At 39.2% G+C, this 27,909-nt stretch overlaps 1 protein-coding gene and 1 long non-coding RNA gene across 3 annotated transcripts in view; one reads left to right on the top strand and one right to left on the bottom strand.

Moving 5' to 3' along the window:
- Positions 1–6,536: 6,536 nt before the first annotated feature.
- Positions 6,537–23,848, bottom strand: CA2 (carbonic anhydrase 2). 2 transcript variants are annotated; one of them, XM_002819240.6, is made up of 7 exons: positions 23,315–23,848; positions 21,972–22,169; positions 13,671–13,789; positions 13,066–13,158; positions 11,635–11,697; positions 10,224–10,379; positions 6,537–6,816 (listed from the first exon to the last, which is right to left on the bottom strand). In XM_002819240.6, exons 1-7 carry the CDS (start codon positions 23,346–23,348, stop codon positions 6,697–6,699), a joined length of 783 nt encoding a protein of 260 aa, XP_002819286.1. In that variant the 5' UTR covers positions 23,349–23,848; the 3' UTR covers positions 6,537–6,696. The 2 variants fall into 2 exon arrangements, with proteins under 2 accessions (XP_002819286.1, XP_054417791.1); XM_054561816.2 differs by lacking the exon at positions 23,315–23,848 and adding an exon at positions 22,626–23,146.
- LOC100940073 (uncharacterized) overlaps positions 22,654–27,909 on the top strand; it is a 22,794-nt gene continuing 17,538 nt past the window's right edge. Inside the window, exons 1-2 of the long non-coding RNA XR_008528058.2 lie at positions 22,654–22,859; positions 24,611–24,676. This is a non-coding gene — a long non-coding RNA (uncharacterized LOC100940073). The remainder of the gene's footprint in view (positions 22,860–24,610; positions 24,677–27,909) is intronic.

Below are 27,909 nucleotides of genomic sequence, written 5' to 3'. Positions count from 1 at the left end.
GCAATCAGACAAGAGAAAGAAATAAAGGGCATCCTAATCCATGAAGGGGAAGTCAAACTGTCGCTGTTTGCTGATGATATGATCATATACCTAAAAATCCCTAAAGACACCTCCAAAAAGCTGCTAGAACTGATAAAAGAATTCAGGAAAGTTTCAGGATGCAAGATTAATGTACACAAATCAGTAACTCTGCTATATACCGACAGCAACCAAGCTGAGAATCAAATTGAGATATCTCAACCTCTTCACAATAGCTGCAAAACAAACAAACAAACAAACAAAAAAACTTAGGAATATACCTAACCAAGGACATGAAAGACCTCTACAAAGAAAACTACAAAACACTGCTGAAAGAAATCATAGATGACACAAACAAATGGAAATACATCCCATGCTCATGGATGGGTAGAATCAATAGTGTGAAAATGACCATACTGCCAAAAGAAATCTACAAATTCAATGCAATTCCCATCAAAATACCCCCATCACTCTTCACAAAACTAGAAAAAAAAAGGACCTAAAATTCATATGGAACCAAAAAAGAGCCCACATAGCCAAAGCAAGACTAAGCAAAAAGAATAAATCTGGAGGCATCACATTACCTGACTTCAAACTATGCTATAAGGCCATAGTCACCAAAATAGCTTGGTACTGATATAAAAATAGGCCCATAGACCAATGAAACTGGATAGAGAACCTAGAAATAAAGCCAAATACTTACAGCCAACTGATCTTTAACAAAGCAAACAAAAACATAAAGTGGGAAAAGGACACCCTATTCAACAAATGGTGCTGGGATAATTGGCAAGCCACATGTAAAAGAATGAAATCGGAACCTCATCTCTCACACCATAAAAAATCAACTCAAGATGGATCAAATACTTAATCTAATACCTGAAACCATAAAGATTCTAGAAGATAACATGAAAAACCCTGATTGGCTTAGGCAAAGACTTCATGACAAAGAACCCAAAAGCAAATGCAACAAAAACAAAGATAAATAGTTAGGACTCAAACTAAAAAGCTTCTGCACGGCAAAAGAAATAATCAGCAGAGTTAACAGACAACCCACAGAGTGGGAGAAAATCTTCAGAATCTATACATCTGACAAAGGACTAAGATCCAGAATCTACAAAGAACTCAAACAAATCAACAAGAAAAAAACAAATAATCCCATCAAAAAGTGGGCTAAGGACATGAATAGACAATTCTCAAAAGAGGAATTACAAATGGCTAGTAAGCATATGGAAAAATGCTCAGCATCACTAATTATCAGGGAATACAATTCAAAACCACAATGTAATACCATCTCACTCCTGCAAGAATGGCCATAATCAAAAGATCAAAAAATAATAGATGTTGGCATGGATGCAGTGAAAAGAAGAGACTTTTACACTGTTGGTGGGAATGTAAAGTAGTACAATTACTATGGAAAAGTGTGGAGATTCCTTAAAGAACTGAAAGTAGATCTACTGTTTGATCTTGCAATCACACTACTAATTATCTACCAAGAGAAAAGTCATTATATGAAAAAGATATTTGCACATGCATGTTTATAGCAGCACAATTTGCAATTGCAAAAATATGAAACCAGCCCAAATGCCCATCAATCAACAAGTGGATAAAGAAAATGTGATATATATATATATGTTCCATGGTATGTGTGTCACAGAGGTATGTATGGGTATGTGTGTCACAGAGGTACGTATGGGTATATATATATATGAGCTGTAGCAAATAAAGCAATATATATATATACCCATACATACCTCTGTGACACACATACCATGGAATACTACTCAGCCAAAAAAACGAATGAAATAATGGCATTTGCAGCAAACTGGATGGAATTGGAGACTATCATTCTAAATGAAGTAACTCAGAAATGGAAAACCAAACATCATATGTTCTCACTCATATGTGGGAGCTAAGCTATGAGGACACAAAGGCATAAGAATGATACACTGGACTTTGTAGACTCAGGGAAAAGGGCGGGGCAGTGGTGAGGGATAAAATACTAAATGTTGGGTACAGTGTACACTGCTCAGGTGATGGATGCACCAAAATCTCAGAAATCACCACTAAAGAACTTATTCATGTCACCACCTGTTCCGCAAAAATCTATTGAAATTAAAAATTAAAAATTGAAAATTAAGAAAATAAAATAAAAGTAATGACGCTACCTTTGTTAAACATATGGAAGCACTATAGATTACTTATAGTAGAAGCAGAGGTCAGGGGTGGAGAGGAGATGGAGAAAGGAGAAACACAAGTTGAACTTCTAGATTTTACCAAATGGGCTAAAGAAATCCCACTGAGTCTTTGGCAGCAGCACATTGCTAAGTGTAACATGGGTCCTAATTTTGAAATATTTTCTGATGGCCCTTCTCCTATTGTAAAACCAATTTTCTTTCTGTGCATTTTGTTTTCTATTATGACTCTGGGGAAGGCACCAGGTGAATGCTGCTTTCAGAAAGAAACAGGGTACAAGAGAATATGCCTCCACACAGGGAAGAATTACACAAGGACAAACTAACCTTTTCTGACCGTGTGTGAAGAAGGAGAGAGAAGAATTAAGCAAAGATGTCAGGTACCAGTGTCCTTCTTTGCCCCCATTCTTTAAGGGTGCAATCTGGGTGATGAGGAAAAGCAAGGAAACTGGTTCTTCCTCGGAAGATAGGTTGCTTCTGTATGATTCTTCTTGTGTGACAGAGGCTTCCCTTTTACTGTTTCTTTCTGGAAATAAGATTCACCTGGACCCCTCCCCAGGGTCATAAATGAAGAGTACTAGACTTTGCAACTAGAGGCAATGGTGGGGATAAGCCTTCAGCTATTAGTACCTTCAAAGACCAGATGGAACAGACCGAACACCAGCAGACACAGATGGAGCCAGGGCCAGCCTAGGCCACCCAACAACAGAGGCTAGCAAGGATCTAGGGGGCATTATACAGATCCTGGGCCCTCTCCTCTGTCACCCAGACACCATCTGTGTGGGCTGGTGTGAGTGGGGAATAAAAACCTAAAAAAAACCTGCTGAAACCTGAACAGACTGAAATGCCCTTTACTGACAGGCTTTAATTGCCGGCCACCCTGCCACCACTGAGTGGGGATTGGAGATGAGGGTGGGCCCAAGGAAGATGAGATGAGCTGTAGCAAATAAAGCACAACAATCCAGCCTGGGCAACGTGGTGAGACCCTGTCTCTACCAAAAATACAAAAAAATAGCCAGGTGTAGTGCTGCACACCTGTGGTCTCAGCTACCAGAGAGGCTGAGGTAGGAGGATCACTTGAGCCCTGGAGAAAGAGGTTGCAGTGAGCTGAGATCAAGCCATTGTGCTATTGTAGTCCAGCCTGGGCCACAGAGTGAGATCCTACCTCAAAGAAAAAAATAAGAGCAACAATCCTGGGTGTCACTCTCTATATATACCCAGGACCAGAGAGGTTGCGAAGAGCTGGGATTCAAAACAAATAATCAAACTCAGTATAATTCTTTAGGAAAACAGGTGGGAATGTAAGTTGTTTTGGTTACTTGATCTACAAAGATACCAAAACAATTCAGTGGGGAAACGATAGTCTTTTCTACAAATGGTGCTGGGAAAGTTGGATCCTCAGGCCAAAAAACTGAATTTAAATTCTTACCTCACACCATATACAAAAATTAACTCAAATTGGCTCTTAGACCTATGATCTGGTAGAAAACACAGAATAAAATCTTTGTAAGCTTGGGTTAGGTAAAGATCTAAGGTGAGTTTAGGAAATTTTCTATCTAAAGCAACAATGAATTTTTATTCCCTGACATGTAGAACCTGAGTTATGTGTTCTATTTGGTTTTCCAGAATAACTCATTAGCCAAAGACTCCATGGTCAAGGCACAGAGCTAAATCCAGAAAAGCATAATAGTAAGAGATTTTTATTTCATTTATTCACTCTTTCCTATCTGTAATAGTTGTATAACTCATCTTTTATTTGTTTGTTTGCTTAGAGACAGGGTCTCACTCTATCACCAAGACTGGAGTACAGTGATGCAATCATAGCTTACTACAGCCTCGAATGCCTAGGCTTATGTGATCCTTCTACCTGAGACTCCCAAGTAGCTATGACTATAGGTATACAACACCACACTCAAATAATTTTTACATTTTTTGTAGAGACAAGGCCTCACTATGTTGCCTAGGCTGGTCTCAAACTGCCAGCCTAAAGCAATCATCCTGCCTCAGCCTCCCAAAGTACTGGGATTACAGGAGTGAGCCACCATGCTCAGCTTAATTTCTCTTTTTAAAATTCAAATTATTCTTTCACTTCTGGGTATCACTTGAATTCCCTTTTTGAATGAAATGAACTTTTATTTATTTTTTTTCCCAAGGGGCTTATATTGATTCAGTGTGCACACTCTTCCCCCTTCTCTACCTTGCTACTTTTAATGTAATAATTTCTCTTGCAGGATTAATCTTCATAGGATTGTCATGAAGATCACATGAATGCTCAGAAAGCACTTAAAACAGTACTTGGCATAATAAGTAAATGACTTCCAGAGTTTTTCCTTTTACGGAGACTTCTTCAATTATCAGTAAGCCAATTAAGATGGCTCATTATTAATAAGGAATTATTATGAATTGGAAAAGTAGACATTTGTTCCTCCATTACTGTATTACCTACCACTCAGTACACAATAAAATAACCCAGAATATTTTGACAAACCTGACAAAAACAAGAAATGGGGAAAGGATTCCCTATTTAATAAATGGTGCTGGGAAAACTGACTAGCTATACGTAGAAAGCTGAAACTGGATCCCTTCCTTACACTTTATACAAAAATTAATTCAAGATGGATTAAAGACTTAAATGTTAGGCCTAAAACCATAAAAACCCTAGAAGAAAACCTAGGCAATACTATTCAGGACATAGGCATGGGCAAGGACTTCATGTCTAAAACACCAAAAGCAATGGCAACAAAAGCCAAAATTGACAAATGGGATCGAATTAAACTAAAGAGCTTCTGCACAGCAAAATAAACTACCATCAGAGTGAACAGGCAACCTACAGAACGGGAGAAAATTTTTGCAACCTACTCATCTGACAAAGGGCTAATATCCAGAATCTACAATGAACTCAGACAGATTTCAAGAAAAAAACAAACAACCCCATCAAAAAGTGGGCGAAGGATATGAACAGACACTTCTCAAAAGAAGACATTTATGCAGCCAAAAGACACATGAAAAAATGCTCACCATCACTGGCCGTCAGAGAAACGCAAATCAAAACCACAATGAGATACCATCTCACACCAGTTAGAATGGCGATCATTAAAAGTCAGGAAACAACAGGTGCTGGAGAGGATGTGGAGAAATAGGAACACTTTTACACTGTTGGTGGGACTGTAAACTAGTTCAATCATTGTGGAAGTCAGTGTGGCGATTCCTCAGGGATCTAGAACTAGAAACACCATTTGACCCAGCCATCCCATTACTGGGTATATACCCAAAAGATTATAAATCATGCTGCTATAAAGACACACGCACACATATGTTTATTGCAGCACTATTCACAATAGCAAAGACTTGGAACCAACCCAAATGTCCAACAATGATAGACTGGATTAAGAAAATGTGGCACATATACACCATGGAATACTATGCAGCCATAAGAAAGGATGAGTTCATGTCCTTTGTAGGGACATAGATGAAGCTGGAAACCATCATTCTCAGCAAACTATCTGAAGGACAAAAAACCAAACACTGCATGTTCTCACTCATAGGTGGGAATTGAACAATGAGAACACATGGACACAGGAAGGGGAACGTCACACACCAGGGCCTGTCGTGGGGTGGGGGGAGGGGGGAGGGATAGCATTAGGAGACATACCTAATGCTAAATGACGAGTTAATGGGTGCAGCACACCAACGTGGCACATGTATACATATGTAACAAACCTGCACGTTGTGCACATGTACCCTAAAACTTAAAGTGTAATAAAAATAAATAAATAATCCAGAATAGAATTCTGAATTTTATTAGAGAATATATCTAAAATACAATATTTATTAAGTTATGATATATTGTCTGAATGGAAATATACTCTGTATCACAACTCTAATTATAACAATTTTTACAGATAATACTTCATTTACATCTCTGTAATTCAAGTCACTAAATTACAACAGAATTCATATTTAAGATAACTTTGCTATAAATATATAATAATTTTTAAAGTTTTTCTTTAATATAACATCTTGAAATCACGAACATTTATTTTTTCTGGTTTACATTACATAGAATCATGACTATTTTACCTGATCTGCCTTAACTAGCTCAATTTATCATGTGCTATGGATTTGCACTCAACCATTCTACTTTCCTATGTTTTAAAAGCAGCATTTTAGTGAACAATTGTGAGTGCTCATCACCCTACATGCTGTGAACAAAGTCAAGGTACTTTATTCTTATTTCTTATTCTATATTCTGTGTTACAGAAAAACTACTACCATAAACAAAGCACCAACCAGCCACAGCAGTTGTGTCAAGCATGACAACTGGTCTAGTCTTCACATTTTATTAGTAAGCCTATCAAGTAAGAGATGAAGGGTCTAGAAAACCAGACACAAAGCAACCAGGGTCCAAATCACCAAGGTAGATCTGTGCTTAGCTAAAGGGAAACACCCGAAGATTCATTATTTGGATACAGACTATAGGACCATCTTATTTGAAGGAAGCTTTGATTTGCCTCTTCTTCAGTGGCTGAGCTGGGCGCCAGTTGTCCACCATCAGTTCTTCGGGTTCGCCCTCCCCATTGAAGTTAAGTTTACGGAATTTCAACATCTAAAAGACACAATAAAACATTGATAATTAACGTTTCACAATAGTATTCAGTTATATACTTGTGTTACATCTTTAAATACATTCCCCAGCCAGGCGCAGTGGCTCATGCCTGTAATCCCAGCACTTTGTAAGGCTGAGGCAGGTGGATCACTTGAGGTCAGCAATTCGAGACCAGCCTGGCCAACAAGGCGAAACCCTGTCTCTACAAAAAAAAAAAAAAACAAAACAAACAAACAAAAAAACATACACAAAAATTAGACAGGCATAGTGGAGCACCTGTAATCTCAGCTACTCAGGAGGCTAAGGCATGAGAATCATTTAAACCCTGGAGGCAGAGATTGCAATGAGCTGAGATTGCGCCACTGCACTCCAGCCTAGGCGACAGAGCGAGGCTCTGCCTCAGAAAACAGAAACAAAAACAAACAAAAATTACATTCCCCAACATTCAGTGCTGTGCATCAATGCCCAAAATTCAATTTGATTCCTAATAAATACATAATCACATATAGACTATGTATGTATGCTTTAATATAACAAACCAATTTATACAAAATACACAAATTCGTTGGGGTCATTTTTAAGGGAAATTTTCAGTGACCTTCTAGTTTAAAAATCTAACATCAAAAGTCTATAAACTCATACCTTTAGATGCAAAATAATAACAATTTTAGTTCCAAATTAAAGCTTTGTTTTCTGCCCCAGGGAAGACAAACTACCACATCTATACAATTAGATCAAGTGATCAGGACCTGTAAGCTCTATGGGCTGAGTGACGAGCTGGCATCTCACAAAAACACGGAAATGAATTTGCCTAGGCTGATTTGCCTTAAGAAGCTCAATTTATCTCATGCTATGGATTTGCACTCAACCATTCTACTTTCCTGTTTTAAAAACAGCATTTTAGTGAACAATTGTGAGTGCTCATCATCCTAACATAGCCCTACTGGTATTTTGCCAATATATGCATTTAACATTAGAACCCCTTGTCACTGGTTGATTTTTATTCCCTTATAAACTTGTTTCAGTTTACTGGCCACCACTGAGACATAGGCAGCTGTTAAACAGTTTCCCACTTCTTCAAGGTTCTCAAAAAGTGCTATTTTCCTCCCTCTAACCAAGACTTGATCCAAATGAAAAAGGGTGGTTTGGACAGTAATATAGCATAGCAGCCCATGAATCAACAGCCTTTAACCTGATCTCTTTTGTCCAGTAATAGTCCCTCAATCACTCCCGTAGAGCCACCTTCCATGCACATACATTATAACATGCACAGCTGTGGTTACTGAATGCAAGGGAGTATTCTAAGAATATATAGGGTTGATTCATTACAACAGAATTCCAGCAATCTGAAAGAGAGTCTGTTCATAAAGTGTAATCAGGTCAAACTTTTGATCAATCCAGTATAACCGATTTCTGCTCCTCACTGCACCAATTAAATTACACTGTCACATTAGTCAACTTGACTCATTGTTTTAGTATCACAGAGACAGAGCCTGGGTACAGAAAATAAAGGTAGCAGAATTAGCAGACCCATTTATACTACTTACCTAAAATCCACGGCCCCCCATACTTCCTCATTAACAGACATCTGCCCTCTCCCTGTAAGCCTCAGTGGGGTAAACCTGCAGGTCTTAACTGACCGTGATGATCACATTCCCAGGCTAGGGACTGAGCAAGAAACACAATTCTAGCCAGTGAGAAGTGAAAGGCTTGCTAGGGGCCTTCAGGGAAAAGCTTCTCTGCTCTTAGGAAGCCAATGGAAGAGGTATTCATTTCCTCCTCAAGAAATGGTTGTATTTAAATGTGATGCTTAAAATGCTATTACAACCACCTTGAGGATGAAGTCACCAATTGGCAAGGCCAAGCAAGGGAATCAGATAGAGGAGGACCTGCAGCCCTAGCTTCCTGAGCTGAGCATGACCCTCCCTCCAGACTCCATGTTATAGGACAAGAAAAATAGCCCTATTGGTATTTTGCCAATATATGCAATTAACATTATTAGTTTAATACCACTTTCAACTTTAAAGAGCAAACTAAGGGTACAGGGATTAATGCAGTAGGTTCAACTGCCCTTATCTATATGTGTATTTCTGCCTATGGGTGTGTATACACCATAAATCCATTTGTTATAATGGCTCTAAATGTCAGACTATCGCTTTAAAGTTAGATTGCTTTCAGTGAAAGAAGAAAAAATATTTCATATTTTAAATTATAATGTAAACACTGCATCTACAAAAAGAGGGGCATTATAATCTTTCCTTATGCTACACTTCAAGAAGCTTACTCAAATATGTTATTACTATAAGGTCAATCTTCAAGTGACATACCAAGCATGCTATTTTTTAGGCCCACTTTGATATGCTACAAGTAATTTTCCAGTCAGATACATATTTCCTTTAAAGAAAGATATGAAGTACCTTCAGCATTCATAAGTTCATATTCTAAGGGAGGACACAGGAATAGAATCCTTGCTCCCAGACCTGATTCTGTCCCAAGGTAGCTGAGTGGAAAACACTTCAATTTTCCTGCATCTCAGACTGTTGATCAATGTGATTCAAGCCAGTGAAATGAGAAAGTTGGACAACATGATCTCTATTGCACATTGCAGCTCTAAACCTCTATTATTCAGCATTTTTGTAGGTTTAAATCACACTACCACTACTCACATAGTTACCATCTTCAAGACTGTTAGCTCCTAAAGCTATCCTTAAATTATTCAGGATCCATCCTCTTGTGAATCCTAAGGAATGTTCACTTTCTACATTTCAACTGTGCGCTAACAGATAAGTCTAGGAAAAATTCATTTGTATCCACTTTTGTGGCTGCTCATCAGTGACTTAGAAGCTGCACTAATCACTTGAACATCACACACTACATTGTATTGGAAATGTAAGAATACCTGCTCTAAGCCTCTAAAGCAACCTGGAGTGAGTTTTAATAGATACATGTTCTCCAAGGGATGACTCTCACCTGTCAGGATTCAGAAATGCATTCTGATATAAATAAAATGGCAGAAAGCCCTTATGTGAGTGAGTAGTAGACTGGGAATTCACTGATACCTACGTAACCTTGAACATGAACTCTCACTTTTCTAAGCCTTAGTTTCCTCATAACTGTCAAAAAAAAAAAAAAAAAGCATTTATTAGGTGACAGACATCTTTCTCATTGAATCTTTACAATGACTATTCAATTTTACAGACTAAACAAACTGTCTAAGTTTATAGTTAATAACAACAAAGATTTACTGAATGCTGTTTATTTGCTAAGCACCATCAAAGGCACTATTTCCACAGTCAGAAGTAGCAGGAGAAGGATGAAATCTCAGGTCTCTCTCAGTCTGGAGGCCAAGGTCTTCTGCCTTGACTAAATGCTCCACCTGTAAACAGACCTGTCATTAGAAAACCAACCTGCTCGCTGCTGACGCTGATGGGTTCCTTGAGCACAATCCAGGTCACACATTCCAGAAGAGGAGGGGTGGTCAGTGAGCCTGGGTAGGTCCAGTAATCCAAGGATGCAGGAAGGAGGCCACGAGGATCGAAGTTAGTGAAGTCAGCACACTTGCCCTAGAACAAAGCAAATATGCAGGTTCAAACTATCACATCGACAGAGTAGGAGGAAGGTAGGAAAGCAGGAGACACAAATAGGTATACTCCCCTCTGATGGTCAAAAACAGTTTTTTAAAAAGAGGTCCTATATTCACTGGCAAACAAAATAAAAAGAAATTAACAGAAGACATTCAACTTGAAAATATGTGGCAAGTCTTAAAAAAAAAAACAACTATTTTCACATGTCCATTTTTCATCTTGGCCTTTTATCTAAAATGATCCCTTACATTCTCCATTAAGTCATTAGCTGATCACACCCAGTGTTTAAAGTGAGACTGCTGCCACTAAAATGAGGTGACTTCAGGTTGCGATAACAGAAACAGGGTATCCTGATGAGGAGGTGATTTTCTTGCTCTAGGTCAGAATCAAATAACTACATTCTGTTTTGGACACTACACTTTTCAAGCAAACAGGAATGATTTACTGGAAGAATGACAAGGTGGTGGCAAAGAGAGAAAACTGTGTCATATGAGAATAGTTAAAGGGAACTAAAGATAATTAGCTTGGAGTAGGTGAAAAAACAAAGTAGAGAGAGAGTAGACTTATTTGGAAAACAGATCAGGTTTATTCTATGAATTCAAGGGGCTCAAGCCAGTGAGTGAGCATTTCAGAGGATAGATGCTGCTTCAATGTGAAGATCAGCTTTATAAAGCCAGGACTGCCCCTGGTGATAAGTTCCCCATCACCGGAAGTGACTGTAGTGTTTAAACAGATGCTCAACGACCTCAACACAACTATGCTGTAGAGAGGATTTAAATGCAGGATGGATGAATGCAAAGAGGTCATAGAATAGAAATCTCCATGAAACAGGGCCTTGTTTATCTTGTTCACCATTGTGTCTACTAGTTTGCAAAGCGACTGGCACATAGTACATACTTAACAAATATCTGCTGTATGAATGAGTGAATAATTTGACTAGACGACCTTTGAACCTCCTTGCAGTCATAAGATTCTCTGACTCTTACATATGGATGTTCAAATGATGGGGGAGCAAGATTAAATAAATACAAGTCTTAGAATTATGCTAGCATTAGGATCAACTTTGTTGAAAGAAATGTTAATTAAATATTTAAGTAATATTCTACCTTTACTAACTGCTCATCCAAACACCACATGTCATTGAGACTGTGCAATTTGATCAAAAGAAATTTCTAAAACCAATGGAGTATTGAAAATTGGTATCCTAAGGAGGTGGCAGAAAATTCAAATTTACCTTTGTTTTAATGGAATCCAGCACATCAACAACTTTCTGAAGGCCCGGTTTAGCGCTGCCAACCTAAAGAAAAACATAAAGGGCAAGATACTATCACCCAGTTGGTACTGTACCAGTTTTTATTTTTATTTGGGTAGCTCTATTAGAAAACATCCAAATCGTGAGCTCAAATTCTCCACTTCATACATGACACCCGTCAGTACTGGCTTGATGACACTGACGCCATAGACTTGCCTACTTTCACTGAATCTTCAATCTGCCTTGACTTCCACTCAGATAGTAGTCCTGAAACCACCAGCTCAATTGTCCCCAGTGACCTCTAACTGCCAAAGGATACTCCTCAAGGGCTTGTCTTGATTTCCTTGTAGGACTTTACACTATGGTCTTCCCTTCTTTTTAAAAATTATTTTCTTCTTTGGCTTTCCCTATGCCTTCCAGCATCCCAAATCTCTCTTGACTCTTGCTTTTTTTTTTTTTTTGAGTCAGGGTCTTGCTCTGTCATCCAGCTTGTAGTGCAGTGGCATGATCATAGCTCACTGCAACCTCAAACCCCTAGGCTCAAGTGATTTTCCTGCCCTGGCCTCCCAAGTAGCTGAGACTACAGGTGTACACCACTACGCCCAGCTAATTTTGTTTTTGTTTTTGTTTTGTTTTTTGTTTGTTAGTTTGTTTTTTATGCCCAGCTAATTTTAAAAAAAGTTTTGTAGAGATGGAATTGCGCTATGTTGCCCAGGCTGGTCTTGAGCTCCTGGCCTCAAACTATCCTCCTGCCTTGGTGTCCCAAGGTGCGGGGATTACAGGCTTAAGCCACCACGCCTGGCCCCTTTTAAGTCGTTTAATTTGCATCTCTCCCCTTGTAAAGGCCTTACATTTTGCAGTTTCTCAGGATTGCTCCCTGGGCAGCTTTCTCATCTCCCTCTTCGTGCTGTACTTGGATGATTTCATACACACCTGTAGCTTCCACCTCAACATATGAATCAGAGCTCATAAATCTCCAGCCCAGACCTTTCTCCATTCCCCTTTACCACTGTTTAGAGGGCGGCTCAACCGGTTCTGTCCCAGTGTTGCCTGAAATTCACTGTCCTTCCCCTCTTCAGAACCTGATCTTACTTTGTCATGATATAGTACTGTCTAGCCTCAAGTTAAATGAAAAGAAAACAAACAAACACCTAGCAGTCACCCACGTTGATCTCTTTATGTTCTTCACATTTACATCCAAACAGTACCAAATAAATAACTCTCCTATTGTCTTTCTGCCCTCCATCTCCACTGCAACTAGCAGATACGAAAGGAGGAGATAAACTTGAAAACATTTCAGGGACAAAGGCATTTCCTAAGCTCTTTTGTAGAATGTCCTGTATGTTACAAATGTTCTGTCTGGTCATTCTTTATTAAAAATAGGGAAAAAAAAGAATTGGGTCATCAACTAACCTTCAAAAAAATACCTAGAACGGCCAGTCCATCAGGTTGCTGCACAGCTTTCCCAAAATCCCCATATTTGGTGTTCCAGTGAACCAAGTGAAGCTAAGGCCGAAGAGACAAAGCCACAGTGAGTGATTTACATAATCAAAGCCGACAGATTTTATTTAATGGTCTTTTTCTCACAGTAAAGGTTACTTAGGAAATTGAAAATATGGATAATTTTAAATCAAAACTTTCCTTTCATTTTAATTCTAACCGTCCACACAGTACTTGATATAACAGCAAGTGTTTTCATCAATAACTCTAAGACAAAGAAATGTACAGTTTTGACAGAAGGCACACATTTTATTTCCAAATTTCTGTTAAAACAGGATCCTCCAGTTTGAGTCTGTTTACTTTTTGCAAATGGTGGAGTTGGAGACAGTAGAGAAAGTTTTGCACCATTAAGTATGATGTCACAATTAAAGGTTATAAAAAGCAAATGTGAAGATCTTTTGTAAAAGAAGTGGTTCACTGGGCGTAAGTTGAATTTACAAATTAAGCTTTTGAAATTAATGCTAAATATCAGCTTATAAACATTTTTCCCTGGAAAGAAAAAAAAAAGTATATCTTACCTCTGCAGCATATTTCTTTTTATCCACAGTATGCTCTGAACCTTGTCCATCAAGCGAACCCCAGTGAAAGTGAAACTGAATCAATCTGTAAGTGCCATCCAAGGGTCCTCCCTTGAGCACTAAAATTAAAAACATATATATATGTAACATATACGTATGTGTCTGCATGCACATATATACATATGTATACACACATACACTCATACATACACACACACGAAACACACGTCTAAATATTACAATCTTAATTCTGTTTTACAGTACTAAATGTTTGCCTTTAATCACATTTTACTCTGAAAATTCAATCCAGAGTCAAGTTTAGTCTATGGTGCTGAACAAAATCACTTCACCGGTTTTTATTCCTCATATGCGTTGTCTGGAGAATGGATGCTTTTCACATCTTTCTTTCTGAGCATACTGATTCGTTTTTCTGGGTTTGTTTTAGAGTCATAGATTCAGGTCCAGAGAGAGAAAATTTTAAGTGAAACTAATAATCTGTGAAACATTTAGGAAGTGCCCATGCAGCTACTGGCCAATAAATTGGTCATTACACACACTTGCAAATGTGAGACCCTCTCTTCTACCAAGGCCTGATTGCTGCCATACAGCCTGCTTTGCTAACCTCTGATACCAGTTCTTACACACCTGAATTTGTGAAATCAGTATTCCATTGATCTTAATGTTGCAAAATCCAATTATCCTTATATACGCTTCCCAAATTCTTTAGAATTTGGACTGTCACTGCTGCTGGCTAGCTTTGTTCCCTTAACTTTTTTATTATTTATTCATTTATTATTATTATTATTATTATTATTTTGAAACAGAGCCTTGCTCTGTTGCCCAGGCTGGAGTGCAGTGGTGCGATCTCAGCTCACTGCAACCTCCGCCTCAAGCAGAGTTCAAGCGATTTTCGTGCCTCAACCTCCCGAGTAGCTTGGATTACAGGTGTGCACCACCATGTCCAGTTAATTTTTGTATTTTTAGTAGAGGAGAGTCTTGCCTTGTTTCCCAGGCTGGTCTGGAACTCCTGAGCTTGAGTAATCCGTCCACCTCGACCTCCTAAAGTGCCGGGATTACAGGCATGAGCCACCGTGCCTGGCCAAAAATTTTTATTAAACCTCTTTGACCTTAATTTACTCATTTGTAAAGTGGATACACTAAATCATTTACCATTTCACTAATAATTTATGGATCATCTTCTATATGCAGTGTAATGTGCTCTATTATCTCCAAGAACTTAAAATTCTAACTTGATAACTATTCCACGATTCTACTATTCTGGCATTAATGTAAATTTATTAAGCAAAATAAGTACTAAAAATCACATCCTTGGGCTACAAACTATCTGTACATAATTAATCAGTTGCGTCCTGACAGAGGATTAAAATAGTGTGGAATCACTCTTTCTCCCATCCACCAAGAAACTCGGTACCTAACTTTATATGTATTAATGGGATTTAACCAATATATTCAAAAGCTTTTAAAAGTAGTTTAGTTCTACAATTTAAATTTTATTTTTCTAGTACTGGGAATTAAACATCTGTTGCTATAAGTGTATTTTATTAGCTTTACTTTATAATTCCATGAAATAATGAGCCCAAATTTACTTTGGCATTGCAGAACAAAGGGATAACTTCTGTACAACAAGATTTGTTCATGAGCTTCACCTAAATATGCTTACATGGTAGCAATAGCCATTCATCTATTCAAAGTGAAAGGCTGCTTTGAAGGTATTTAAGCAGTGGGGTCTTTCTATGGTTCCTGATAAAACCTCTGGCTGCCAGATCTGCTTTACAATAGGCCAGGAGAAAAAAGGAAGAATGAAAACAGAAAGAATTATAAATGGTGTTATGTTAAAGATCTGCTAAGAAATATGAATTTGGATGTATTCTGACAAAGTCACTTCTCTTGGAACACAAAAACAACTTTTTACAACAGCTTGTTTCCTGATAATTCTATAAGGAAATATTAGCCTCTAATTCTAGACTTTTTTTTAAAAGAATGAAAGAATTCCCTTTTTTCATAATAATATATAAAAATTAAATGTATGTTCATGAAATAAATTAATACCGAAAAAAATCGTTTATAATAACTCTTTAAAGCTAGCAACCAACTGGCTGATAATAAGAAGCAAATGTCATTTGTCAAATCATTAATTCTACCAAGTGGTAAAACTAACTAACTAAAATCATACTAAGAATCTGAGATAACCAATTTTCTAAATGTATCTTCTTTCCCCCCAATGAAGAATCATAGCAGGATCTTACATTTTAAGGAGAATAAAGTTTATTGCTATTTCTTATTCTTTCTCTTACAAATCTTAAAATTTCATCTTAATTTGTTTCTAAGAACATTTAGAATTAGGCAAGAGTGTGTGCAAACCTTTATTAAACAATACTTGCTAACAGCTAACACTAAAAAAAAAAAAGATAAAGTGCTCTGGGCTCAATGATTAAACACATTCAGTGCTAATCTATTATCACCAGATACCTGTTTTAGCCCCTGTTAAAATAAAACTTGTTCCTATGAAGATTAGAAACCTACTGTAACTAGAAAAAGTTATTAAATCCTTAAAGTTTACTTGCTACAGAAGGCAGCAATTCTGGCAAACTCTTAGCATGGAGTTTAGTCAATGAAGTCCTTCAAAAACATTGTTATAATAAATTGCCATAAACTCAAACTTTTTATTTGAGAAACATAAAAGATAATATCTTGGTTTAAGTTAGGGACTTTATGCTATATTCTGGATCTACTTATTTATTTAAATGACTACACACCATTTTCTAAACTGTTGCGGTTTAAAATGAAATCTATTTTCTAATGTAAAAATAATTTTTAAAAATAGCAGAAATTGCTAACTGCAAATTTTTTCTCTGTAAAATCCAGCCATGGCAGTGGTGCTTTAAAGAGTCAATGATTCATTGTGCCCCAGAAATGTGTTCTGTGAGGGATGGAGACATAAATACAGTTTTCTATTCTAACTTTTTTTTCAAGACCCCCCACAATTTAATTTAAATTCAAATCTCAACACCAAGAGCTCCAGCTAATTTTAATTTTCATGATTGTCATCAATTATACATACTCTGTGTATAACACAAAACAAGCACTAAGTATAATGTTATAGAATAATCTTTCTTCCTATACATATTATTTGAGGAAATTATATAAATTACTTTTTGAGAAAAATAAGAGATCCAGTAATATTGAAATGAATCACATTACTTATACAAATTAAAAGCTGAACATTTAATATTTTTTAATTTTTTTCTCCCTAATCACTTAAACTAAATTAAGATGCACTGGAGTAACAGACTAAAGACCCTAATGAATGTCAACAGTTTCTCCTAAGACCAAAATATAAATAAACTAGTCCCAGTAATGTTTAGTTTAAAAATAAAATTTAAATGATTTCCTACTAATAAAGCAAAAGATTAATTCTACAGAAAACATGTCATTTTTGGTACCATCTTTTCTATAAATAACCTGAAAAATTTTAAATCAAGCATTACTGTTTTGCCTGTTGGCAGCAGCCAATAATCCTAGGGCTACATGCCAATATAGACAAATCTGGGGAAAAAAAATACACGTATTACATTTGTTTTAAAGCAATAAGATGTTTAGCTGTCACTTTCGCTAGAGTAAACAGTTGAAATTCAACAGAAGTTGTGGTTTAAACTATGTGGCAATTATATAGGAGTAAAAAAAGAAGCTGTTTTGATGTGACTATAGTAACTACAGTGTTTAGAATATGTTGGTCCTTTTTCTAGATATTTAAGGTTCGGCTGACACCATTATTGTGTGCATGACAAGCCCTTTCATTTGTTGTTATGCTTTCTTTTAACTTAGGACTGCTGTGGAAGAAAACTTTCAGAGCTTCAAAAGCAAGTCCCTGAAAGTCAAGCAGGATCCATGTATGAAGATCCATTATGTCATACAGACAATGGGTCACTTAAAAAGAGCACAGGTAAACTCATCCAGCTTCCTTTACTCTTTTCTTGAAATAACAAACAGATTTTAAAAATTCCAATTTCTGAAAAACAGAAATGATGTAACACTTGGATAAGAGTTGGCCCAATAATTCTGGCATTGGCTTTCAATATTTGTCCCTAACTTTGCAATAAAGCAAATAAATTAATAAAAGTTAATAAGTTAGCAGGAGTTAATAATTTGACTACTATTCTTTTCTCCCAGATAAGGCCATTAATAAAACATCTCAAGCAGGGTGAGTTATTTTTTAATAAGTTTTTTAAAAACCTAAAGGGATTAGCAATTTTTCATTAACTTAAGGTGAATTTAAGGTGGCTTATTTTCAAAGGAATTTAGAAAATTGATGAGAGCTCTAACCCAAGCTTCTAGTTAAATCCTATTAACTCCATAGTTTAAAAAACTCTCTCAAGCTTAAATCAGCAATAAAGTCAACCCGCTCAGTTCCTGATACCCAAGTACTTAAATTTGGATATAAGAGAACATTTAAAGCATATTGGAAAACCTCAATCTATGAGAAGTTCTAGAAGGCTGAAATCTCATTGAGGCAAAGAAGACAGGTAAATGAACTGCATTTAAATGCAGGAAATAAGAGGTATAGGAAATCTAAAAATGTTACCACCACAAAAATAACTCCTAATAAAAAGAGATGTTAAACTGTCGATTTTTTAAAATTAAGTGACTAAAATAAATAACTTTTTGACTTAAGTGTACAGAAAAAAAATGCCAGCTTTAAAAAACATGGTATGTACAAATTAAATGTCAGATAAGGTTATCCTTCAAATATTTTTATTCAAATTCTATTTTTAAGTGATTGCTATTTAGTCCCTCCAGCAAACTAGCAAGGAGACGACTTAGCAAGTTATTTAAACTCTTCGGCTTCTGTTTCTTCATGTTTATTAAGGCGAATTTAACTAGAGTATCTCTACTCTTTGTTTTGGCTTTGAGAGTGTAGGATTGTTTTATTTTTAAAAAAAAAAAAAAGAAAGAAAAGTCTAAAGGGAGTTTTTCCACATGGTTTTTGTGTGTGTGTGTGTGTGTGTGTGTGTGTGGTTTTTTGTTTGTTTGTTTTGAGATGGAGTCTCGTTCTGTCACCAGGCTGGAGTGCAGTGGTGTGGTCTCGGCTCACTGCGACCTCCGCCTCCCGGGATCCAGCGATTCTCCTGCCTCAGTCTCCTGGGTAGCTGGGATTACAGGCACATGCCACAACACCTAGCTCATTTTTTGTATTTTTAGTACAGACGAGGTTTCACCCTGTTGGCCAGGCTGGTCTTGAACTCCTGACCTCAAGTGATCCGCCCACCTCAGTCTTCCAAAGTGCTGGGACTACAGGCATGAGCCACCGTGCCTGGCCCCCACATGGTATGATTTTTAAAAATTTATTCTGTAGATGTCTTTTCCCTTAATATTGACATTTTAATATATTCTGCATCCTTGTTTAACCAAAGTAACTGAAAATGTGGAAAAGAGAGGCAAAATTACAAAGGAATCTTTCATATGCAAAGGAGGGCAAGTCCTTCCTGGAGCACGTGCTGTGCTCTCTTAAGTCCCCTGGTATTTCCTATCTCCCTTTGCCTGGACTCTCGTCCAAGACATCAAAATCCTTCAAGCCTCCACATAAGCCTTATTTACCCTGGAAAGTCTTTCCTGTCTTATCAGTTAAACTGCTAAGCCTCCTTCACGTTTCCATAGTTCCTTGGAATACTTCCTTTCTGCACTTGTCAAAGTGGCAGTCAGGGTCTACTATTTCTATGTCTTTCTACTTCAGATATTTCCAGCATGGGCTCCGGGGAACAGGAGAGGGACCAGGCCTCCACCCTGCTTTCATGATGCTTAGCTTCCCATGCATTTAAGTGGTGTTAGGAATGACTTTTTTGTAGAACTAGGTGGATAATACATGTGTCTCTAAAGGCATGGGTGGGAGCTCCTACCTAAACCCTGTGGTTTTCATCTGTTTCACAATCTAAATGTGGCCAACTTCTTTAAAAATGTATGCATTGCTCTCCAGAAGAAATAGCTGGGAAAAATGTAGCTAGATCTAATTAGTTACTGCTTATGGAGAAATCTGTCAAAGTTTAACAGATTCATGGTAAAATGTATAACTATCTAATAACTTCATACATAAAATAAGTACATATTCAGTATGATAAACAGTATGCTTCAGAAAATATAAAAATAAAATTTTAAAATACATCAAATGATGGGAACTAATCTTAAAGCTGTTAAAGAAAAACTTTATTCAGAAATCTCATCTCAGGTGCAACATCTACAGCAATGGTCTAACAGAGGTGGTTGAAGGGTTCAAGTTGTGACAACAACAGAGGCCATTTATTGAGGAACTTCTATGCGCCAGGCACTGGGCTAGGGGCTTTACATATACTGTCCCATTTCATCCTTCCACTGTGGCAGACACTATTGTTACTCCAACTTTATAGTTAAAAACAACTAAAACCTAGACAGTATTACTCCCAAAGTCTCTGAGCTAGTTGTCGGCAGTGCTAGAACTCAAATCCAGGTCTCTCTGACCCCAGTCTATGCTGATAGCCACCAGACCATATGTTCAAATCCACTTTCCAGTAATATATATTACTGGAATAACTTATTTCACTATCCATTTTTTAAGGACTATAAGGAACCTCATCTGCTTTCATTTGTTGGAGATTTGTTTCTTCAGTGTTCCAAAAAAGACTTAAACTATCCAATTTCTATGTAGCATCCAATGAGATACATAATTTGGCAGACATTACATCTATTGAAAACAATGAAATCATTGTGGCTCTTTAAAAAAGTACAGCTACAGACTAAAGTAGCTCACTTCTTTTGGTTTGTAAATGACTAGACATGAAATGTTATAGTATTCTTTCTGTGTGTGTAATACCTTGAGACCTTTGGCCTTGTCGTGTTATAAATATACAGTATTCTTTACAAGAAAAAATTGTTTAATTTAATTATATGAGCACTGTTCCTTTGCAGTGAGAGGAATGCTTGGGAAAGCAATGTAGCAGAATCACTGAACTGCCTTCAATGTACAACCTTTACTTGATTCTAATAAATCATCATACTATGCCAGAATGTGTGAGTATGACTGTAAGTGTGTGTGTTTGTATGTATGTATGTATGTATGTATGTGTGTACCGGGGAGGGGTGCACACAGGCAGGCACAGGTAGGTTGAAAACATTTCTCAGATGATCTCCACATTATCCCCCATCAAATTGTCTTCCAGAATCACCATTTCAGAAAGCCAGGTGTTTGCAAACTTTTTTAAAGTTGAAAGGAGGGAAGAATTCTGTTTTCAAAACCAAGCTGACTATATAGGATAGCTGCTGACAAAGAATAGTCTACCTGACTAAATGGTTATAATTACATGTTATATAATATATTAGTACCGTAGGTCACTACTCGAAAACTTTCTCATTTTGTTCCACCACTCCCCTCACTCCCACACCACCACCAAACAAAATGTGTTTGCAGCACCATTTCATTCTATGACTTTCAGAGGAAAGCACTCAGGAAAATAGGGCACTGGCAATTAAATTAACTGCTTAGCAAAGAAGGCAGCTACTATGTCTGAATGGGATTGTTCTCTTGTTTCAAAAGACGGAGAGATTAAAAAAAAAAGCAGCATTTTTTCCTTTCTTTTTCTTTTTTCTTTTTTTTTACAGTGAGCATCCTGTAAACAGCTCTATTACAAATAAATACAGTAATTGGATTTGTCAGTAATGGGCCAGGTACGTCCACCAACTCTAAAACATCTTCGTTTGTGAAATGAATTTCTGAGTAGATATCAAAACATGCTGCCATCTTTATCACACTAGCCCAATACTAAGAAATACTCATAAGTAAAACATTTTCCCAGAATTTCAGTATTTTAAATTGGCACGTTTTTGTTACTCTTCTCGCTGCTAACTTGAAGATAAGGCTCACTAAGGTATACTTTTTAATGGATACACATCAGCTCTGCAAGACAAAATATTTTACAATCTTAAAAGTTCAATTAGTGCAAATCTCATCGTGACTGATCTTTATTGCGAGGGAACTTGGCGCCTTTTGTGATTTTTCACAAGCATATCGCAGTTATTCAATGGCCTACATAGAAGCCAAGGATTTTACAGGGGAGAAACGGCCCTGGGACACTTCAAACTAATTAGCCTACTTCTCAGAATCTGAGACCTAATGAAAATGATCAGGGTGGCATCCTTGAGTCCTGAGACAAACTGTACTATTAAGAGGGTTTCTGCCACTGTTCCTGGCTCCTTCCATTAAGCTCGGAAAACAGCTACTGGCTAAAAGACACAAGTTATTTTCTAAACACTGACCTGCTTTGTCCTGAGAGTCATCAAACTCCACATTGAAAGAATGACCATTGTTGAGGATCCTCAGGGAAGTTGCTTGATCATAGCAAACAGACAGGGGCTTCAGGGAAGGGTCATACTTGGCTGTATGAGTGTCGATGTCAACAGGGGACTGGCGCTCTCCCTTGGCAATGGGGAAGTCCTTATGCCAGTGCTCAGGTCCTGGGGGAAAGAAGGCGTGTGAATCCCCCATTGTGGGGAAAGGTACACCCAGACCCCTAGAGAAGAGCAATCATTCCGGAGCCAATCTGCTCAGTTCCAATTTTAGAAGCACCACTTAACAATGGGGTAAATTTTGGGAAAACACGTAATCTGTGCCTCAGTTTCCACATTTGTAATATGGTATAATTAGAAATCTACCTCATAGATGTCGCTGTAAGAATTAGAATCGATATATGTAAAGCTCTTAGATCACTGAGTGCCATATAAATATTAGCTATTTTAAAGTCGTTTTACTGAAATTCAGCAACTGAAATCTGGCAGACACTAATGTCAGGGCTTGTGGTTGCGATTTTGGGATATGCAAGCTCACTTAAGACATTCAAGGAGGTCCGGATCCTTTCCTCACTGCCCAGGCCCTGGCCCACCCCTCCCTTTAACCGTCAGGGTCCGCACTACCTGGGAAGCCCCACACCCTCCAAAGATGAGCTAGGTGCGCCAGACGCATGCTTCTCTGCTCCGCTGGCTCCGAAGAACCAGATCTGAGGCCAAGATAAAACCCGATTCCTGGTGTCCGACCCCCTAACATTAGAAGTCGAGAGATGAAGGGAAAACTCGGAAGTCAGAGCCATGGATTCAAACCGGCACTGGAAAATGCCCCGGGACAGTTCGTGCTGAGCGCCTTAGCCACAGGTGGTGGTGAAGCTGGAGGGGTGGGGGGGTGGAAGGTGGGAGAGGAGGGAGGGGAGTCTCTTAATTTCTCTGCGATCAACAACTAGAATTTTCCGTTACAACCCTTTCCCGCCTCCTCCTAGGTCCAGTTAAAATGATCCCCAGGTCGGGACCCGGGAGGGACTGTCCTCGGGTCCCGCGGCCAAGGCTGCACCTCCCCTCCCTCGGGCCCTACGCGCCTCGGGCGGAAGCGGGGATTCCTCGACAGTGGCCTCGCAGCTGGGGCAAGGGGGCATCCCCGGCGCCGGGGAGCCGCAAGCGGAGCGAGCGCCCGGGACGCACCTGAGCCTCCAGCACTCCCCGCGGCCGCGGTAAACAGCATGTGCGGGCGCTGCGGGCCCCGGGCCGGCATCCGGGCTCGCGGATCGGGGATCCGGGATCTGGGCGCCCCCGCGCCTGCCGCCGCCGGCACTCACCGTTGTGTTTGCCGTACCCCCAGTGATGGGACATGGTCGCGCTGGCGGTCGGGGCAGGGCAGGAATCGGCACCGATCTAGCGGCGGCGGCTCGGGCGCCTGCACTGTGTGTCCGCGGGTCGCGCCGGCACCAGCTTTTATAGGCTCCCGCCAACTTCGTGCTCGGGGGCGGCCCGGGGGAGGGGGCTCGGGTGGACCTAGGCGACAAGGGGAGGAGGTGACGGGCGGAGGTGATCTCCCCGCGCTCGGGGCGGGCCGGGCGAGCGAGGCTCCGGGGGCGGGGAAAACGCCCTCTCGGCTGGCGCCCGGCGGGGCTCCGGGGCTCCTCTCCCGCCGCCCGGCTCCCCTCAGCCAGCAGCAGGGCCCCGGTGTTCTGGGCTGGCAGCGAAGCTCGGAGCTCTGGGCGTGCGGCGGCTGCGGTGGTTCCTGGGCTCCTCAGTCCAACCCGGGCCGCGGAGCGTCTACGCGCACCCCATCCCCCTCCCGGCCGCGGAGTCTGGCGGCGGCGGGGACTGCTCGGGACCCGGACCCCCGGCGCCTTTCGTCATCCCCTGTCCCCATTGTGATGTGTCTCCTGGCCCCGGAGCCCTCCCGCCCCACCCGCGCCGGGGTCTCCAGCGCGAAGGGCTCAGTCTCTGGTGTCCCCGGCCTGGGGCTGGCAAGCTGGGTTAGGAGCTATGACCTTGGGGCAAATAGGGATACGATCCTAGAGGCGCAGGGGAGCGCGCAGCACTGAGTGTTGAGAGCCACGCGCCCTCTGCTGCACGGCCGTGGAATAAAACGAGACAGCGGCGCCACAGTCCCCTGCCCGCAGCCCACGCTCGGGCGAACCTGGAGGATTGCATTTCCTCGTAGGCTGGCAGAGCCTTACATGAAGTGCTTATCTTCTCCTACTTTCCTCCTCTTTAAAAAATTAACGTGGGTGAGGAGACGTCCTAGTTGAGTACATATTGATTTGAAATAACCAAAACTTTTAACAAATCATTTTCTCAGAAGAATCTAGTAAGAGAAAGATAATTTCTTCCAAAGACATGAGAAGTTCCCTGGCTGGCCAAGAAAACTTGGCATCTGGCATACCTAGGAATCATTCAAAATAGTTTAATAGGAAGGACATTTTGAGGCCAGCCAGCATTATGACATTTGTGGGTCCTACGGCATTTCACCTTGGTGGGTCCCTTTTTCATAAACACGCATTTATACCCACACTGACATAAAGATAAATATCTTAATATTATATATTTAAACATTGTCCTTAACCAAAACCTAATTTTTTTCTTTTTTGTTCTTATTTTAAAAGGAAACATTTTCCTGGGCATCTAAATCTGTTGTGGACCTGAGGCACTGTGCTTACAGGGCCTGCTGGGTAAGTGAGGCTGTTTTGAGATATAGACAGAATTCATTTCCTACAAGGGACTTTGCCACAGAAAAATCCGTGGGAAGGAGTTCAGTTCTGTGGTCTCTGCAATCTCTGAGGGCAATAGTATTAGAGTTACAGGTGGGGAAGCAGGACACAGTTTAATGTGATTGTGTCGGCCTTGACATCACATTACTTACAGTTGAAAATATACAGATAAATAAAAGGATAAGTTATTAGTGTACCTTTTTGCAATATCTATCTCAAAATCACTCTTTACTATTTATTTCAGTCAATTTCACCCAAACAAATATGATTCATGTTTAGACTTACTTGTTCTTGTTCTAAGATTCTAGAAAATTGTGTACTTCTGCTCGTGTGGGTTTTGGGTTGATGTCACAGGGAATTCTTAGGCAAGAAAGCAGCAATAAACTTTTTAAATTGTTAGGACCATTACAAAATGGAGTTTGTAGCAAAGAAGAACCTTTTATTTGTGCCTCTGTAGGTGCATTGTATCTGTTGGGGCCCATTGATGTAATTTTGTTTCTTTACATAATTTTCAAATATTAACTTAGTTGCTATGAGACCCTCACTTGGCTCTGGAGATATGGCGTTGATAGGTGCCAAGAATTGAGTACAAAGTTTATGAATGTAGAGTGGCTTCCCGGGATTCTGTGGAGGGAGCCAGGCGATTTGATCAGCAGGAATCCTTGTCTTTCATTTTCCGTGAAACTGGATTGTGGCTTTCCTAACAGGGATGAAGTAAGAGCATGTTTGATTCTTAAATATGTGTAAAACTTCAAATACCACCAAACTGCAGTTCACCAAATGGATTATTGTTATGGGAATTTTCCCTTATCTCTCACTTCTGGAAAGTGAATTAATTCTCAGTGGGAGCAAGCTCTCCCCACAGAGCTGCTGTTAGGGAGAGTGTCACATGTTCACCACAGGGTGGAGAGTGGTTCACCTTTGGTTACTCAGAAGCAATCTAAATTTTTTAGTAGCGTTTTTGGTATTACAGTGGTTGGCTTAGCATTGTTTTATTTTCCTGGTCAATTTTTTTTAAGAGTTAACTTTATGCATTCATGTCGGTCAGTCCCAATCTAACTTTATTTTACTGAAGGCATTCTTCTTAGCAGGCTGTCATGATTCACTGGCTGCAAAAGACTACTCTAATACTGGATTTGTTGAAATAAAAAAAGTGCTTATCTTATTATGTACCTATGTTTCCATTAGAGGGAAGGATGGGTTCATTTCAGAATAATCCTAAGTAAAGGAACTGACAGTAGCTGAAGAAAAGTACTTTTCTTTGCCCCAGAAAAAAAAAAAAATTCAGACAGTATATCAGGAAAATGTAATATAAAAAACTTAAAGTCTGTGTTCCAATTATTGTAATAAAAAAGCTTCTAACATATTATTCTTAGTAAAAATGTAAAAGTACTTGCTTTTTCTCAAAAAAATAAAGATATTGTTAAAATATTTTACAAAGTGAGATATACATTATTTATTAAATATTTAATTAAAACGCTAATAAAAAGCCAGATATTCTCATATTTGTTACCATTATAGTGTTTAAGTAAATATCTGTGGCTGGACTCAGTAGCTCACGCCTGTAATGCCAGCACTTTGGGAGGCCAAGGCAGGCGGATCGCTTGAGGTCAGGAGCTCAAGACCAGCCTGGGCAACATGGCAAAACCCCATCTCTACAAAAAATAAGAAGTTAGCCAGGCATAGTGGTGTGCCCCTGTAGTCCCAACTGCTTAGGAGGCTAAGGTGGGTGGATCGGAACCCAGGAGGTCGAGGCTGCAGTGAGCCATGATCATGCGACTGCACTCCAGACTGGGAAACAGAGTAAGACACTGTCTCAAACAAAATAAAAATAAATAAATATCTATGGCGGCCAAGAGCCACTTGTTTCTTGGGGCTCTCATAGGTCTTTGCATACACATCCTTCTATCCTAATATTGGCAATTCTGCATTGTAATCAGACACTCTATTGTAATCATTGGGTTATAATCCAATGCCCCAATAAGCTGTTGACTGCTCATTTGTAAAGCAGGAATAATGACACTCACCTCATTGTTGTAAGAATTCAGTCAGTGAGCATAGATAAATCACCTGTCACGTATAGGCACTCAGTAAATGATGGCTATTCAGTCCCTCCTAGACAGTGCTAAACAGTTAGAATATAATTTAAGGAATGCAAAATTAAACACCTGGGCCAGGTTCATGGGAAACATTTAAGAGGAATGTGTCTCCACAGCAGGAGGTGGTTTTTTTTTTTCTGTGAGAGGACAGAGGGGTGTTTGGGTCATGGAGATGTCGGTTCTACCACACTTAAGTTTTTCTTCTTAAACTGTGCCTCCTGAAGTTGAGCACTGTGTCACATTATTTATCTCTGTATCTTAGGCACCTAGCACCCTTTACCTAGCCTGAGTCCCAAGATACATATAGTAGTTACTCACATAGTACTCCTTGAAATTATAAACTTTGAAAAATCCAAATGGAGATAATGGCAGTTTCACTTTGCAGAAGTTAGTAAATAATTTTGTTACAGATTATAGTTAGCAAATAACATCATGCTGAAATTAGGTTGGTTTTGAATCTGGGTTAATTTACTAGCTTTGTGACTTTGGGCAAATTGCTTGATTGTGCTAAGATTCAGTTTCCTCATCTATAAAACTAGGATAATAATAATACCTACCTCACAGAGTTGTGGTGAGGACTGAGATGATACAGTGTGTGAAGGATTTAACCTAGTGCCAATAATTAGAGCTTGATCAATGTCAGTTATCATTACTACCATTACGTGTTTCTCAGCTCCTATTTTGTGCTTAATATTTTCTATGTGCTAGGTGAGCTACACAAGATAACTTGTCTCATCATCCATTCACTCAGCAAATCATTCTGAATGCTATTATGTGTCAGGCATCAGCACAGAGGCTATAGCCATAAACCAAATCAACATGACTCCTGCCCTCACAGAGTTTACATGGGGGTACTATACAATAAATGACTCAAAATAAACAACAAAAGTAAATTTCCAATACTGAAAATTAGTATGAGGAAAGTAAAACAGGAACGAGGTAAAGAATAATGAGTGAGGAAATCCTACTTTAGATGCGGTGGTTATAGAAAACCTGTTGAAGGAAGTACATTTGAGGAACCACTGAAAAAAGATCTGGGGGAGGGCATTTCAGGCAGAGGAAACAGCAAGTATAAAGGCCCTGAGAAAGGAAGTT

The sequence above is a fragment of the Pongo abelii genome, chromosome 7 (genome assembly GCF_028885655.2).
Source record: "Pongo abelii isolate AG06213 chromosome 7, NHGRI_mPonAbe1-v2.0_pri, whole genome shotgun sequence".
NCBI lineage: Eukaryota > Metazoa > Chordata > Mammalia > Primates > Hominidae > Pongo > Pongo abelii.
Note: the sequence above shows the minus strand (reverse complement) of the source record. Positions and strands in the feature narration are given on the sequence as shown.